The sequence below is a fragment of the Macadamia integrifolia genome, chromosome 6 (assembly GCF_013358625.1).
Source record: "Macadamia integrifolia cultivar HAES 741 chromosome 6, SCU_Mint_v3, whole genome shotgun sequence".
Taxonomy (NCBI): Eukaryota; Viridiplantae; Streptophyta; class Magnoliopsida; order Proteales; family Proteaceae; genus Macadamia; species Macadamia integrifolia.
Window position 1 is genome coordinate 24,565,502 of NC_056562.1, and position 16,539 is coordinate 24,582,040.

Here is a 16,539-nt window from a genome sequence, read left to right on the forward strand (position 1 = left end):
CCCCCCCCCCCCAATCATTATAAATAAAGGAAAGGGCTCTCTCATGCCCACAATTGATGTTTTATGAAAAATTACTTGTTGCTGCTGCCGCTAGCTTGTATGGTTTCTCTGTGTGTCTGATCACAGAACAAGTGACTAGTGTTTGATCCAGTCGACACTCTGCGGTGAGAAGTCCGGGTGGATTACTATTATTTCTGGTTTTCTTTATTGGGTTATCTTCTCCAGCAGAACAGGTAAGTATTCTGAACTTTCTCAAGAAATTTTCCGGGTTCTGAATCTCTGTTTTCTCTTCTGTCGACCTGTCTGTTTTGGAAGTTCTGGCCATCCGATGGCCTTATGATTTTGGCCGAAGGTTAGTCTCACCCAGAAGGGGGCTCGATCCAATTCTTGGGTCAATCAGACAATTGGTTCAGCTGATGTGGACTGTTCTTCAGATCTGGCTGATTATGACTTCTGCCCAGATTTGAATTCTGATTTCTGTTTTGTTCTTGCTGGAACCTGCTGACTATATAACCTAGTGTTTGGCCTCTTAATTTGGTGGTTTGCGACAGTAGTCCTTGGCTGTTAGTTCATTACATTATTCCTGAACTGTTGATTTTCATCTGTCAAAATTATACTCTCTTATATCAGTTTAATACCAATCTGCTGTGGACTGTTGTGGAGGTTGTTTGGTTTAAATTTTCCTGCAGTTTGGGTCTGGTTTGGTTTTTCAAATCTAGTCCTACATTACCACTTCTCCCAAAAGTTCAAGTTGTTAGGAAGGGCACACAACAATGTATATCAACACCCCCCACATGTGCCAGGTTCAGACACACACGGCTCTAAATGTGACACCAAACGTGGCAGTGAGGGTACAAGGCGGAGGGGAACAACACACTCCCCACACCTACCAGAATCAAACACCCGACCTCCTGGCTCTAATACCAACTATTCTGTTGTGGAAACTTGATTTGCAAGTTGAATCAACTTAGGGCAATAAAGCAGAGGTTAAGAGGAAGTAGAAAAGAAGAAACACAGGTAGGTGTGTAGGTTAAGGCAAAGCCCCTCTCCTCGCCCAGGTGTCATCTCTCTACCACAGAATGTAAAGATTGCTTGCAAGAGAAAACTGGTCATTCTGCCCTAAAATGTTATGAATGGTATAATCATGCCTTTCAAGAGGATGATACTCCGCATGGCTTAACAGTAACGACTTTAAGTGATCCCACAGATGATGCAGCTTGGCTCCCAGACACAAGGACATCCTCACATATGACGGGGACCCCTGGTAAGCTTCACAACATTCATACCTATCAGTGAAGTGATACAGAGATGATTGGATATGACTCTTTCCGTGATATCGCACATGTCAAAATAATGCTTCTTCTGACAACAAAAATTTTCCATTGAATAAAGTGTTATATGTTCCAAACACGAAGAAGAATTTATTATCAGTGAGTCGGCTTACCAAGGATTTTCCACTAAAATTTGAATTCTATGCCACTGGTTTTGATAATGGATAAGGAACAGGTTGAGTGATAATGAAGGGTGCAAAGGTGACCTATACATGGTTGGAGAGACGAATGAGGCACATTTCTCAACTTGGTTTAGATATGCTACACAAGATACTTGGAATCAGTGACTGGGCCATCCCCATTTTCCTACAGTTAAACTTACTGTTAAATAAAGGGATTATTAAAGGCAGTTTTTCAGATAAGAAATTATTCTGTGACAGTTGTCAGTTGGGAAAAATGAGAAACTTCCTTTTGCTACTTCGGCTTCCAAATCTTCAGATTTTTTTTTTTTTTACAAAATTCATTGTGATCTATGGGGACCAGCCCCTGTTTCTTCTTCTTTTAAGGGTTTTCATTACAACTGTTGTTTTGTTGATGATTTTTCCCTCTATACTTGGCTGTACCCTCTCAAACGCAAGCTAATCTTGCTGTTTCTCCAAGTCTTGCAAATACGTAGCTTCGGGCCCAACTAAATCAATTAATCATAGAGGAACTTCAATAAAAAAATGTAGTTTATTGTTGTCCCTAAACTAGCAAGCTATCTACTGAAAACCAATTAATCAAAAATATGCAAATCATGGAAATTGAACTTTTGAGATATTTAAACAGAAATCTGGGCACTAAGAGTAACAGTTGAAAATTGCACATATAAACCCCTCTTTGTCCTAGGAAGATGCAATGCACATCTTAGTCAATAGGAAAAGCAACACAATAAAAATCCAATGACATAGCATACCGTTCCATGTTGGCGATACATTTCCTTCAACTGCTCCATGATGTTATAATATCCCTCCAAATCCCGGCTTTTCGCAACTTCAAGGTCACGTCCCAGTTTATTGAAGTCATTCCTGCATAAGATTAGGACCTCAAATAAATTAGAAGAAAAAAAAAATATTGTTTAATTAGTTGTTTTCCATTTTAAAAGGTGGCACATATATTAAAGCACTAAAACAAATTTAGTAAATAGCATGTCCCATCAATCACAGGACATACAGAGAAACAAAACTAAAAGATATTTGTAAAACAAAAACCCTAAACATGGCCAAGAAATCCTCATAGTACCTGTGAGTCTCTAGGATCTTGTTTAAAGAGCAGTAACTCCCGTATTTCTCACAGTACTCTTGGACATATTCCTTATATCTGTAGAGCATATACAATACATCATCGGCAAAATTAATCTGTTCCAGATAGTATTTGAATTGACAAAATATACTTACTGTGAGAAATCTTTTATTGGTCCTTTGAACTCCGGTTCATCCTTGTCATACTTGGAATAAGAACAACTATCTTCATCTGAAGAAGATTCCCTCCTCTTACAATTGCTGCTATTGCTTTCCATCCATAAGGAACCATTCCTTCTGTCAGTTACATCGGCCACTGAGTTAGACTTAAGGGATTTACTTTCTTTGATCATGTTGGCAGCGACTGCTTGTCCTGTGTGTTTAGGCTCATGCTGTTGTGGTGCACTTGTAGGTGCCTTCTTATGAGTGCTTCCACAGCCTTCCGGACCAACATCCTTGTTCGTGTATGCCTCATTCTTCCTAGATTTGCCACCCATATCCATGAATTTATTTGACTGGGGCCCAACTTCATTGTCCGCACGATCTACTCCAGGCAACTGCTGAGACAGAGAGTGTGCAGCCTTCTGCTGAGGCCTCATAGAATCTTCAGCATCATCTTCTGAGGCCCTTTTCTTAAATGGGGATTGCTGCTTTCTCGAGTCCTGACTTGCCTTTGTCACGGTTCGTCCTTTACTGAAATCTGAATCCCAACTATCTGAAGCACTCGGTTTATTTTCGGACAGTTTGAAAGAAGTTTTTCTTTCAAACTGCTTCTTGACCGCCTGTGTTTCTGCCCCAGGCATGGGCTCACGAAGTTCACCCAACTCCAAATCTGACAGCTCCCTTCTCAGTAAAGCCCCTCTTCCATTGAGAGCTGGGGATTTTTCTACATCACTCCTATTGTTATGCATAGGGAGAGGCCCCATGTCTTGGTGCATCATATGGCTTGCATCCTTGGACTTCCCCACTTGTTCAACATGGTTCCTGTACTGTATGTTGGACGGCAATGAAGATCTGTCACCATTAACACTTTCCCGGACATTTTTGTTGATTAATTTCTCATAAGCACAACCATCATCATCATGCTTTTCTCTATGTATTTTGTCTCTAGGCATGGAACCCTTTTCATGTGTGTGCATGCTCCTGAAAGCAGACCCATTTGATTCATCAGGCACAAAAGAATTCTTTTCAGATAGTTTAGAACCACGCCCCAAGTTCTCTAAATATTTGTTGGATCTATCTGTTCTGTCTGTAGTCTTTCCCCGTGCACTGATGTCAAGAGATCTTTGACCTGATTGGTGGGCATCAGAAATAGATCTCCCAGGTACTGCCACACCGTGCCCTTTTTGTGAACCAGGATCTGCATTCCCATCCTTGCCAACTCTGTCATTCATCTGTATGGCATGGTCCTCGTGGGAATCCTGGTTCAATCTATCAGGAGATAAACGATGGGGAATGTCGGAGAACATAGCATCCCTTCTCCTCCCAGCTGATGGTTGAGATGGCATTCCCGCTTTTGACCTTTTAGCACTTTCGGGTTTCACCTCAAAATGCTTTACATCAAATTCCCTTTTTGACTTGGATTTGGATACTCTCTCAAAATTGTCAGACTGTTCATGCCCTGTCACATCCTTCACTATATTTTGCATTTCATTAGCAATTTTTCCAGGATGGGACATATATTGCACCTCCTGTTTCTTATCATGATCTGGTGAAAAAGGAATAGTTTCTGAAGATCTTGCCTCCCCCTTCTTAGGTTCCAAATCAGTAATATCAACCATTTCATTTTCATGATCATCAATTCCCAAGTCCTTATCAACCCCATCTGTATCTGGTGCATGCTGTCTATCTTCATCAATCTCATTTTTCTCAGGTACAGCATCAGTTTTCCAATGAATGGGAGAATCAGAGATCTTCAATTCTGGCGGCTGCAACTTATGCTCAGCTTCTTTGTCATCATCACTTGTCATAATATCAACATCCACATCAGATCCCTCCTTGCTGCTAGAAGAACCATCACTTTCACTATCACTGCTACTCCCACTTCCACTTCCAGCGGGGCTTCTGCTTTTACTTACACTTCTACTCTGGCTTCCGCTGTCACTTCCACTGTCACTGCTTTCACTTTCACTGTCACTGTCGCTTCCACTGTCACTAGAGCTACCTGCTTGCCCTTCACTATTGTCAGAAAGTTTTTTATCACCAAAGATATCAGGGGAACTTTGTTGAATATTGGTCTTCTCCACCTCATTTGATTCTTCTACTAGTTGTGAGCTCAACTGGCCTGGCTTCTCAAATCCTTCAGTTGTAGCTTTCTCTGGGACTGGAGTTTGACCACGGATGCACTCAGGTGAACTGCGGAAGTCGTTACAAGGAAAGGTAATGCAAATTAAAATCAAAGAGATATGATGAATAGAAACTTCTTATCTAAGCTAATAAAGAACAAATATCGAGCATTTCATGTGATTGATCACAGTTTCAGAAGCTTCAACAACAATAAGGTGCAGTAGTTTTTTCCTTCTTTTCTTATTTCAACTGGAAATGAGCATCATTTAACTAAAGCCACAGGCGAACCTACTTTCAAAAGAAAGATCTAACAACCATGGAGGGGAACCGGTATGTCTACTCCATTGACTACTCTACCATGACCCAAGGCATTCTTAGCCAAACTATGCGCCATCTCATGAAGAAGATCTGTTATTCTATAAGAAAAGCAGTTGATAATTTGAGAAGATATGTCATGTGGACATGCATTTGATAGGGAGTACATTGGACTCGGTCCGCAGGGATGCCAAATGAAAAAAAAAAAAAAAAAGTAAAGTACACGAATCGAAATACTTGCAATGGTATCCAATCGACTTAAATATAAATGATATAGTATTATAAATTTATGGTAAAAAATAACAATTTTTGTTGGTAAATATAACTCACTAAAATAATATACAAGGCACAAGACCTTTACATCAAGATATACATACTCAGACCACTATAGTTAGGCCACAGTCCTGTCAGAGGGCCGGCACATATTTGAACCTTTACGTCAGAAACAACAATGTGACCACCAAGAATGGCTTTTTGATAGCTTTTTTCCCTCAATATTATTTTTCTGGTGCAATCCAAACCATACTTGGCAAATTCTCAAATAATTCAGCTAAAAGTATGCTCTGTGAAAGTTCTTGTGAACAAGTGACAAAAAATTCAGGAAAAGTACATTCGGATTCTTTGAAGAACTTAAAAAAAATAAAAGCAGATTTTTTTCCTAAATATTTGAGAATTAAACATTCAATACCTGAATCTGAATTTTCCAACTATGATCCAAACTAACAAATGGTCTCTCACTGAAAATGCAAGGCAAGAACCACACGATCATTTAGCCAGGGGTACCCTTTTCTCTTGTTTTATCTTTTTGTCTTTTCTCCTTTTTTTTTTTTTTTGAAAAATAAAATATATATATTAACCCAAGAAGAAAAATATACAAGGTGAAAGAGAGGGGTGGGGGACAGGCACACGGCCAGCCAAGGGAACAAGCCCGATCAAAAAAAGGGGACAACCACTAATGGATACAATCCGTCAAGGGGGGGGGGGGAATAGAAGGTGGGAGATTCCAAGAATCAACAACAATCCTGTTTTTCTAGGGGATTCGGGGACCGCGCGGAGTAGGAGGGTAGCAATTTTGGTGGAGACCTCAAATGAGATGGCTTTCCAAATCCCTTCAACTTTTCTCCTTTTCAGTTGCCTTAAATGTGCTCACACTCTTACTTCAACAACAACAACAACTCAACCTTATCCCAACTAAATGGGCTTGGCTACATGGATCTGTGAAAATGCAAAAAAGAATAGTAAAAGTAAACAAAAAGGAACACATCAACAACAACTCAGAAAAATCCCACCTTAATGGGGTCACTACATGGATCTTTGGCCACCAATCAGCTTTAATCAATGTCATACCTGTGACGGGACCTAAACCATGCATGTTTTTCCTCACTACTTCTCCTATGGCCATTTTAGGGCTGCCCCTAGCTCTTTTAGATCCTTCAATCTAAGTCAGATCACTCCTTACTAGTGCATCTCAAGGGTTCCGTTGAACATGGCCATGTTATCTCAAATGGATTTCGCGGAGCTTATCATGAATCGGGGGCAACTCCCAAATCAACTCTGATATGGTCATTCTTTACTTTATCCTTCCTAGTTTTGCCGCACATCCATCTTAACATCCTCATCTCTACTACACATAGCTTATCTATATGACGCTTCTTAATTGCCCAACATTTTGCCCCATAATCATAGCCAATCGTACGGTAGTTAAAAAAATTTCCTATAAGAGCTTCAAAGGAAGACGTCGGCCACACAACACTCTGGACAAACTTCTCCACTTCATCCATGTCACTTTAATTCTCTGTGAAACATCATCCTCTATGTCACCTTCTTTATTTATAGTTGATTCCAGATATCTAAAACAACCACTTTGCAGTATCTCTCTCCTCAATTTTTACCATATTGTTATCCATCAGAGAGTGACTAAAGTTACACATCATATACTCTGTCTTCGATCTACTTATCTTAAAACCTCTTGATTCCAAGGTTAATCACCACAATTCCTACTTAGCATTGATTCCTTCTTTCTTCTATCCACCAAAACAATATTATTAGTAAAGAGCTTACACCATGGGACCTCGTCTTGAATGTTCATGATTAAATCATCCATGATAAATGCAAACAAATAAGGGCTTAAAGTTGTCCTTGATGTAGCCCAATTACAATTGGGAATTCACTGCCTTAACCTCTCACGATTCTCACACTAGTCACCATGTCCTCGTACATATCTTTGATTATATCCAAATATTTCCTCGACACCCTTCTCCTCTTGTATATTCCAACTTAACTACCTAGGGACTATGTCATAGGATATTTCTCAATCAATAAAGACCACATGAATATCTTTTTTTCAAACTCTAAATCTTTCCATGAGCCTCCCGAGTAAGTAAATAGCTTCTATCATGGATCTACTTGGCATAAAATCAAATTGGTTCTCCTAGATAGTATTTTCTCTTCTCAGGTGAGCTTCAATAACCTTCTCCCACAATTTCATAGTATGACTCATTAGTTTTATGCCTTCTATGGTTAGTGCAGTTATGAATATCATCTTTATTTTTGTAGATTGGAACTACAAGGCTTCTTCTCCAATCATTTGGCATTTTCCTTGTGCTCATAATCTTGTTAAAAATATTAATTAACCAAGATACCCCACATAATCCTAAACTCTTCTACACTTCTATTAGGACCACATCAGAGCTAGGTATCTTGCGACTTGCCTACTTTTATCCTTCGTAAGACTTCTTTAACTTCAACCACTCTAACCTTTCGTATATATCTATGGTGTATGGTCTCTTTAAGAATAATGCAGTCTTCTTGGTCATTGTTGCTCGAAATGTTTCCATTTAGTAGGTCAAAAAAATACTTTTCCATGCCTTCATGATGTCCTCGTCTCTTACTAGCACTGTACCATCCTCATTTTTAATACATCTCACATGGTTGAAATTTCTACTCTTCCTTTCTTTCATTTTAAGAATTTTATGTTGTACCCAAAAATATATATATATATATATATATGGATAGTTTTTTCCTCTTTTTTCGTGTTCAGATTATTATATAGGTCTTCATTTTTCTTCACCTTTGCTATCCCCACAATCTGTTTAGCTTCATTCTGACGATATTATATCTCTTTTTATCTTCTACCTCCTTAGTCCTTTGCCATGTCATAAAACTAGCTTTCTTAGCCTTAATGACTGCTTGGACCTCATCATCCCACCATTAAGTTTCCCTAGGGGCCTGACGAATACTCTTTGCTTCCCCTAGAACTTCTTCATCAACCTTCTTAATGCATGCCATCATCTCGTTACACATCATATCGGTTTTTCCCACAAAGTCCCACTTTACCTGTTTGACCACAGTAAATGACTTCAAAGTTCTCCTTTTAACCTCTAGCACCTTATCCTAGGGAAAGACCACCTTTCTTACGGTTATGCATAGTGAGGCACATATCCACAACCACCAGTCTATGTTGAGTGGTTAGACTCTCCCTAGGTATAACTTTATAGTCCTTACACAACAATCTGTCGGGCCATCTAGTTAGGAAGAAATCAATTTGGCTGTATGACATCTACTTTTGTGGGTAACTAAGTGTTCCTCTCACTTTTCAAAGAAAGTGTCCACAATGGAAAAATCATAGAATACTGCAAAGTCTAAAAACTGAGATCCCCTCTTCATTTCTCTCCCCACCTCCGTAGCCTCCATGCACACTCCTATTTCAAGACTTATAACAACCCAACAGGAATTTCTAAACTGACATCCTTCTTAACGATAATGGGAACTGAAAATACAAGTCATGAGCAACTAAGTGGACTTGACTTACAACAAGAAAGTACTTTATAGAAATCAAAGCCACCCCTTCTATAAAACCTATCTAGACTTCTCCAAAAATTAGAAATCTAAAAATAGGATACAATGCTGTGAGGGTGCAGCACTGATGCAATTAGACGTTGGATTAGTTAGGGATAATTATGTCATTTTCTTTAATTGTATTTTTCTTGTTGGATTCGTAATAGCAAGTAGTAGTTAAGAGTCTTGGTTGCATTCAAATTTGTTTTCAGTTTTAGGATAGGGGATTGACTTCTTGTTTGATTCCATAAAGCATCATTTAACCCAACGATTTGGATTGGATACTGGGGAATTGATTTTTTTATTCCCATACGCTGCTGTGAGCTGTGATTGTGTTTCTTCTTCCTTCCTGTTCGATCTGAATTGTCTGATCTTCTCTTCCACAGGTTAGGACACTTCCCCTCCTTCCTCTTATTCTCTTTCTAATCTCATTCCTCTGTTTTCTCCTTTACCTTAGCTTCCTAAACCTTATAGTGTGCTCTGTTTCTGGGCGACCTAATTGTCCCCACATAAGCTGATCGACTCCTCGGTAAGAAATCAGTTCATCCAGAGATTTTGGGTGAAGGAAGCTCTTCTACTGGCAACCCAAAACCCTAGGTATTCAGCTCTAAATCCTTTTTTGATTGAGAGATAAAGACCTGCAACTAGAACTGAATCTGCCTCTTCCGCCACTACAAATCTCAGCAATTTTATTTCACTTAACAATTAATTGTTAGGTCTGAGTGTTGCTTGCATTTAGTAATTCTATAAGCTACTAATCTCTGCGCTAAACCTTGTGTCATTTGGACTAATAGGGGAAGAGTTCTGTTGATCGAAATCCAGCCAAGTTCTGCTGGTTGCTTTCGGTATTGAGGTTGAAGACAACCTCTACTAAAGTCCATATCTCGATTTACACATAGTTTTTAAGGTGCTGCTAAGGCATCGCCTTACCAACGCCTTGGCGCTGATGCGGTCTAGAGATGGTAAGACAGTGCTCCGCCTTATGTGTAGTGGCGCCTTATGGGTTTTTTTTTTTTTTTTTTTAACACATTTTTAAATTACTTGATGAAGATTCCAAATATAGATTTTTTATTGGTAGGTGTATGGTTTTGTTAACACTTGAGATGTATGGGATCAGCTTTACTCTACCAAAAATAACCAAAACAAACAAAACAAAAACATAATTCACTAACAGGGTTTGGATTTTGTAAAGGGTTTTGAGAAAGGGCTTTGAGAATGAATCAAGGAATAAGGAAGAACCACTGATCCAGGAGACCATTTTGCTCCGGCAGCGGTGAGCTTCATTATTTTTGACAGGAGTAGAAATATAGTTGATGACCTTAGGGCTTAGGCACTCATTTTGGCATCATAGAGGTAAGTATAATAAATACTTGTAATTTTTACGTCTTCTTTTCTTTATATTTATAATTTTGTTTCATAATTATGTATTTATATTATATGCTAATATGATTGATGATTGATGATTGATGATTGATGAAGATGAACTTAGTTTATTCACTTTATTGATTTGTTTTCTTGATGAATATCTTACATTGGTATGAATATGAACCTTTAATATTTATTTAACATATGAGTAATAGGATTCAACTAGGATTTAAGCCAAATAGATTAGTTTTATAAAAAAATTACACAGGAAAGCTTTATTCGATAAGGCGACGCTTTATGCCCGCCTTATCGCTAAGGCACTTTGAAAGACCCTCAAATGCCTCCGTCGCCTTACCGCCTTAAAAACTATGGATTTACATAAATCCCCCTTTAGTTCTCATTTTTTTCCCTTCCTCCATCAATCCTTTATTAATTTCCAGGACTACACCCCCTATGTAGTTGCTTTCAATTTATGCCCTTGACTCCGTTTCCTCACTTCATTGATTCTGAAATTCAAGATATTTACACAATTGCCACTTGCGATCTGAATTTAAAGGTTAGACCCATGATCGCATCAAGCACTTTCTCAAATGGGGCGCCCATTATGTCAACCAATGCTAACTGATTAGTGATACACTTTTAGAGAATCTTAAATATCCCGTCAGAAAGACCCTCCAAAAGACCAACCTAGAGATATCTAATTTCCTTCAGTTTTAGAAACCGGAAATAAACCTTGAGATCCTCCAAAAGTGAAATTTAGGCTTTGGTCACATAGCAGCAAGTGATAAATCTGAAGACAAGCTAGACTGACTAGGGAATGCTGGAAAATTCTGCACCAAGGCCATCTTGGCCACTAAATCCGTCCCAAATCCTTCCATAGTGACTCAAAGCTTAAAGTTAGATGCTGGATTTGCATCAGGGTTTAACTTTTAGAAGTTAAATTTGCATCATAATTCAACTTTCACAAATATTGTAAAACGGAAGTGTTTTATCATTAATTCTTCCACTATAATGCCCTTTCTGACCATTACAACAGAGATGAACCTGGATAGAAAACAGAGTTTCATATAAGTACAGTTAGCCATCCCCATATAACAGATTTAAGAATGAGGGAGCACTCAGGAAATTATGCAACCAAAGAGACCCGAAGAAAAAAAAAATCATCTTCAATAGAAAAAAAGACAAGTACCTTCCACTTTCAGATAGAGGTTTCTTGAGGCTATCCAATTCCACTCCTTTTTTCAAGATATACCTTCCTGGAGCTTGAAAAGTTGCAATCTGTTGCTCAGGATAAAATAAGAGACAATAAGATCTATTTTGATTAGTTGCAGCAGCATCAACATTTCATTACTTACTTTTTTTATAATAGGCTCAATCTTTTTCGTACTGTTGGGTATTGTGTCTCCAATTGCTTTCTCCAAGGCCTATACAAGCAAGAGATACATAAAACAAAAAATTCCAAAAACAATGACATTCATAAGTAGGTGTGAAAATTCAACCCATAAGAGAACGCAGATGACAGAGGCAATAGGTCCACATTTACTGAGGTTAGTAACAAAATACACGAGATTTTAACCATTAATGCAATGATCAATTCAGGAATATTTAAGTGATACCAATCTGAAATGTGCCATTCTGCAGCATGTAAAGGCAAAACATTTTAATGTAAGCATTCTACCAACTTGTCAGTGGATTATCCCATATTTCAAATTTAGTCATATCTAAGAAGGTTATAGGAATAAAAAAATCACATGATATATTATGGATCCAGCAATTCTTTGTATCCTTTTATCCATCCAATGAATAACTCAATCTACCTTTTCTTAATATCAATTTCTCACATGATACATTGACAAAGTAAAGTCTTCAAAGAGGTGGAGAAAACAACTTAAACATAACAAGATAAATCTATTGCTTTCAGGCCTATATGAGAGGAAACATAGGGGTGCTAGCCTGCTAGGGAGCATCGTTCAAGGTTTTGACGAAATTCCGCAAAACCAACAGAAATATTTCAATTTCACCAGCTGTCAAAATGAAACAGCCTACGGTACTGAAGCATTGCAATGTTTCAACTGAAATTTCGCAGTTTCGATGAAATTTCAACCATGTTTCGAGTTTCGGTGTCATTTCACTAGTTTCAACTCCAAAGAGGGAAATTTCCTAGAAAACCTCAGTTTTACGATTTTTGGCCAAATCACTCTCATATCTTTATAATGAACCATGAATAACACTTGATAATTATGAGATGGATTCTAATTTTATATTTACTCATTCCTAAAGCATATTTTAGCTGTTTTAGTTGCATCAAGAGTATTCTAGTACTAAATTTTGTGTATACGGCATCATACAACCTAGGGTCCAAAGAAAAACTACCATTTTGTATATATATAACAATATAAGGGTTCCACTATGTCTAAAGCATAGTTGTCACGGCGCCAAGGCGTTGAAGGGCTTGGCGCCCGCTTTAAGGCGAACAAGTGTTATTTTTTATTTTCACTCTTTTGTAACATTATTTAATATGTTACATATATCTTATATCATAAAAATCAACATTAAGCCACATCAAGTCAGAAGAAATCAACATTAAGCCCCATCAAATCATCAAAGATCAACACTAACTCACATTAAGTAATAAAAAATCAACGTTTAGAGAAATGCTCTTGTTCTATAATAAGTATTACTAATCAAATGATTTTATTTTTACATGAGACTTTTTGTATTAGGTATAACACAAAACCAACTTTCCAACAAGTCTAATATTACTTAAATCTGAGTTGTATGACAGTTATGTTCTGGTCCAACTTATTTTAAAGTGTGTGAATGCTGTTAAAATCACCTGAATGAAAATAATTTTAACAACATCAAAACAAAAGATTATTTTACAAAACTTTTCGTTTTTAGCAATATTTTACCATGATAAAATTTATAAAATTTTTAGAATTGAGAAAAACACCATCATTTGAAAATTGAAAATCACCCCTACAAGCGAAAATCTAGTTTTTGTTCTTGGACTAGAGGGTTGACATTTTATCCTTCTGAAATTTGATTTTTAAACAATTTTTATTGGATTCAAGTGAGGGGTATTTGCTTAATTTTTTACTTAAATGATATTTGGCATAAATACGTCCAAAAATATAATGCGACAGTCGCCTAGGACCTAGGCAAACCACCTAGACACCAAGGCACAACCTTGACAATTATGGTTTAAAAGGGCCTCAAATTAGGTTTTCTAGAAGTTTTAGGAACCAACTTGCCGAAACCTGGAAGGTTTCAACTGAAATTATGCGGTTTCGTGAAATATTTCGGTTTCGAGCCTAGTTTTGACAGAAACCTTGAACCTTGCCAGGGAGTGGTTGGTGAAATACTGTTGTGTCTGTGCAAATGTACATTGCGATGTAATCATGTCTTCCATTTCTCTATCATTTTGTAAGATAATTTTGCTTCAGCATTGGCAGAAATTCTTTGATGAATAAATTTTTGGGCATCCATCAAAAGATTTTTTTTTTTCCGCAAAATGCAAAACATTGCTAAAAAAGCATACTTTACTGGCTTTAAAATATGTTATTTCTCACCTTTAAACTCATTCCCTTCGGATTCTCCATAAGTAGCATGATCAAATGACTCTGCAAATCCATTGGTGTAGCTCCTAAACCCACTTTATGAGCTGATGCTTCCTGTGCAGCTCCATGAGCAGCCCTGATGGGCATTTCTTTTTCAGAGCTTGCAATATCCTCCTTTGCCACCACCTGGGGGGCAATAGCATCCTCTCCACTTGTATGACCATGCGTCAGATTTCCAGTTCCAAATGGAGATGATGAAGGACCAGATTGCTCAGGTGGAGATGGTAGGGGTGAAACTGACAGTCTGCTCTTAGGAACAGTTGTAGTAGGCAATCCCAGTTTAAAAGAAGACTTGAGAGGACCAACTGAAGCAACAAATTTAAGGTCATAAAGGAAGAGAAAGCAGGTAAGTGCTTTGAAATCAACAAAGCTTTCCGTTATTGTAGATTGAATTTGTGAAGGTAGGTCTTTTAAGCAGGAACAAGGATATCAGCTCCACTAAAAAAAAATTAGAATCTCGAACATTTCTACATTACCTTGAGTTGATTCAACTTTCCGCTTTTTAAATGGAGGCTCCTTTTTTGGCTTGAATGGTGGCATCCTCCGTGGGTTCACTAGAAAAAACAAGATGAATTCCATAAAGAAATAAATTCAAAAGTAGCTTTTTTCATGCATTAGTATCATTTGGAGGGTTAGTTAAAGATTACAAAGACCAAGCAGAAGATGCAAACAGGGATTCTACACATATTCTTCTAAAGCACATCTTGTTTTTCATTATTTTTGGAAGAATCTATATATCAAATATCTTGTTCTATAACAATGAACTAAAAGGAAAATCAAACAATTTGAAAATATATATGTTTGACAAATGATAATACTAGCAGATTAGTCAAGGGGGAACCCCAAAAAAATGTATAATAAATACATGAAGCACATAACACAAATGCACCTCAGCTGCTATAAGTTGATTTATGAGCACTACTGAAATTACCAGATTCAAATTCCAACACAAACCCATTTGATTCAGGCATGATGCATTTTTTGGTTGTCGAGAACCCAAGTACTCTTTGTTGGGTCCATGACAGACATCCTTTTTATAGGTCAGGTAATTATGTAGCCGAACAGCTTAACAAAGTCACCTCCCAATTTCAATACTAGGTCTTCTTTTTAACTTTAGAATACCATGAGGGACTAAATATTCATTGTTTTGTTACTCATCATAATATCATTATGTTTGCCAAAAAGGTTGTGGCCATTCTTTAGCATTGATCACATACCTAACATGTTTAAACTGTTGCTCTATACAACATTGAAATTTTGAATAAATTAGTAGTATTTAATTTTAGTGGATTGACATTTGAGTGGCATAGACCATCCATAAAGTCTATAAAATTTAAATGTAGACTGTTAATGAGGTGCCCATAAAGATTGGAAAGGGCAGCCATACAAAAGGTCTAAAAGTTAAATATAGTATTTTGAGCGATACTAATCAAAGCTTAGATTCATCATTAACTTATAGCCTGGTGCAATATTAGCACAGGTGAAGTGTCTGAAGCAGTGAAACTGAAGAAGCCAATGTGTCCACCTTTCACTCAAAAAAGGAAATTCTATAGGGGGAAAAATATTCCAAGACAAGTATAGATCCCCCTATAGTGATTTTAGATGGCACACTGTCAAATTCTACATAGCAGTCCTACTGCCATGTAAACATGTGGGTAGAAAGCTAATTTACAGGAACATTGACAAGAATAATCTGGAAGAATAGGTTTTCCCCCACATCCCTAACTTAATGGATGAACAACTCCTTCCTAATCAATAACCAGAATGAATTGAAAGAAGGAAAAGTTCAACGAATCCCACAAAACTACTACTACTAGGTTCCAGTCAAGTCATCAATAATAATTTTAAAGAGCTGCCTACACAGGGAAAACAAGACGTGTTATAGGTGGACACGTGGCATGGAATGTGTATCTACAGTTCATGAATGAAAACTGTCATGAGATCAAAAAGAATGAACCTCTAGTTTTTTGAGTGTTAGAATGGAGGACCCTGTAAGCCTTTTCTTTTGCCCTTACCGTGATGTTCCTTTCTTTTTGGCTTGATAGCAATAAGGGCCCTTAGGCTTGTTTCCGCCTTAGTTGCACTACTGCAGCATGTTGGTCAAAGGTTCAAAACTTGGAAACAGCTTCTCCTGCGAAGCAGGGGGTAAAGCTGTGTACATTTGCCCCTCCTAGACCCTGCAGTAGCGGAAGCCACGTGCACTGGGTTGCTCTGTTAGGCTTGTTCCCGTCTCAAGTACAGAAAGAATCTTCCTCTCAATCCAAGCTGGAAGGCGGACCTCGAGCAACAGTAGGATTGGTCCACTGCGACCTGGTGGTCGCAGGTTCGAGTCAGGAAACAGCCTCTCCACGAAGCAGGGGTAAGGTTGCGTATATTATGACCCTCCTCAGACCTCACAGTGGCAGGAGCCTCGTGCATGCTACGCCCTTTAATTCCAAGTTGGAGGGGACTCCGGACTCAGGTGTCATCTATTTCTTCAAAGACGTTGCGAGTTCCATGGAAATGCAAACTCTAGCATGCGGGAATGACAGCTTTTTTCCTCTTTTTTTTTTTTTGGGGGGGGGG

General features: G+C 38.0%; 1 protein-coding gene across 2 annotated transcripts in view; it reads right to left on the minus strand.

Moving 5' to 3' along the window:
• LOC122081634 (dentin sialophosphoprotein) overlaps positions 1 to 16,539 on the minus strand; it is a 45,670-nt gene that overhangs the window by 13,227 nt on the left and 15,904 nt on the right. For both annotated transcript variants that reach the window (XM_042648822.1, XM_042648823.1), the window contains 7 exons: positions 14,451 to 14,528; positions 13,927 to 14,279; positions 11,710 to 11,778; positions 11,544 to 11,632; positions 2,708 to 4,906; positions 2,553 to 2,630; positions 2,227 to 2,338 (listed from right to left, as the gene is read on the minus strand). In XM_042648822.1, the coding sequence (XP_042504756.1) occupies positions 2,227 to 2,338; positions 2,553 to 2,630; positions 2,708 to 4,906; positions 11,544 to 11,632; positions 11,710 to 11,778; positions 13,927 to 14,279; positions 14,451 to 14,528 (2,978 nt within the window). The remainder of the gene's footprint in view (positions 1 to 2,226; positions 2,339 to 2,552; positions 2,631 to 2,707; positions 4,907 to 11,543; positions 11,633 to 11,709; positions 11,779 to 13,926; positions 14,280 to 14,450; positions 14,529 to 16,539) is intronic.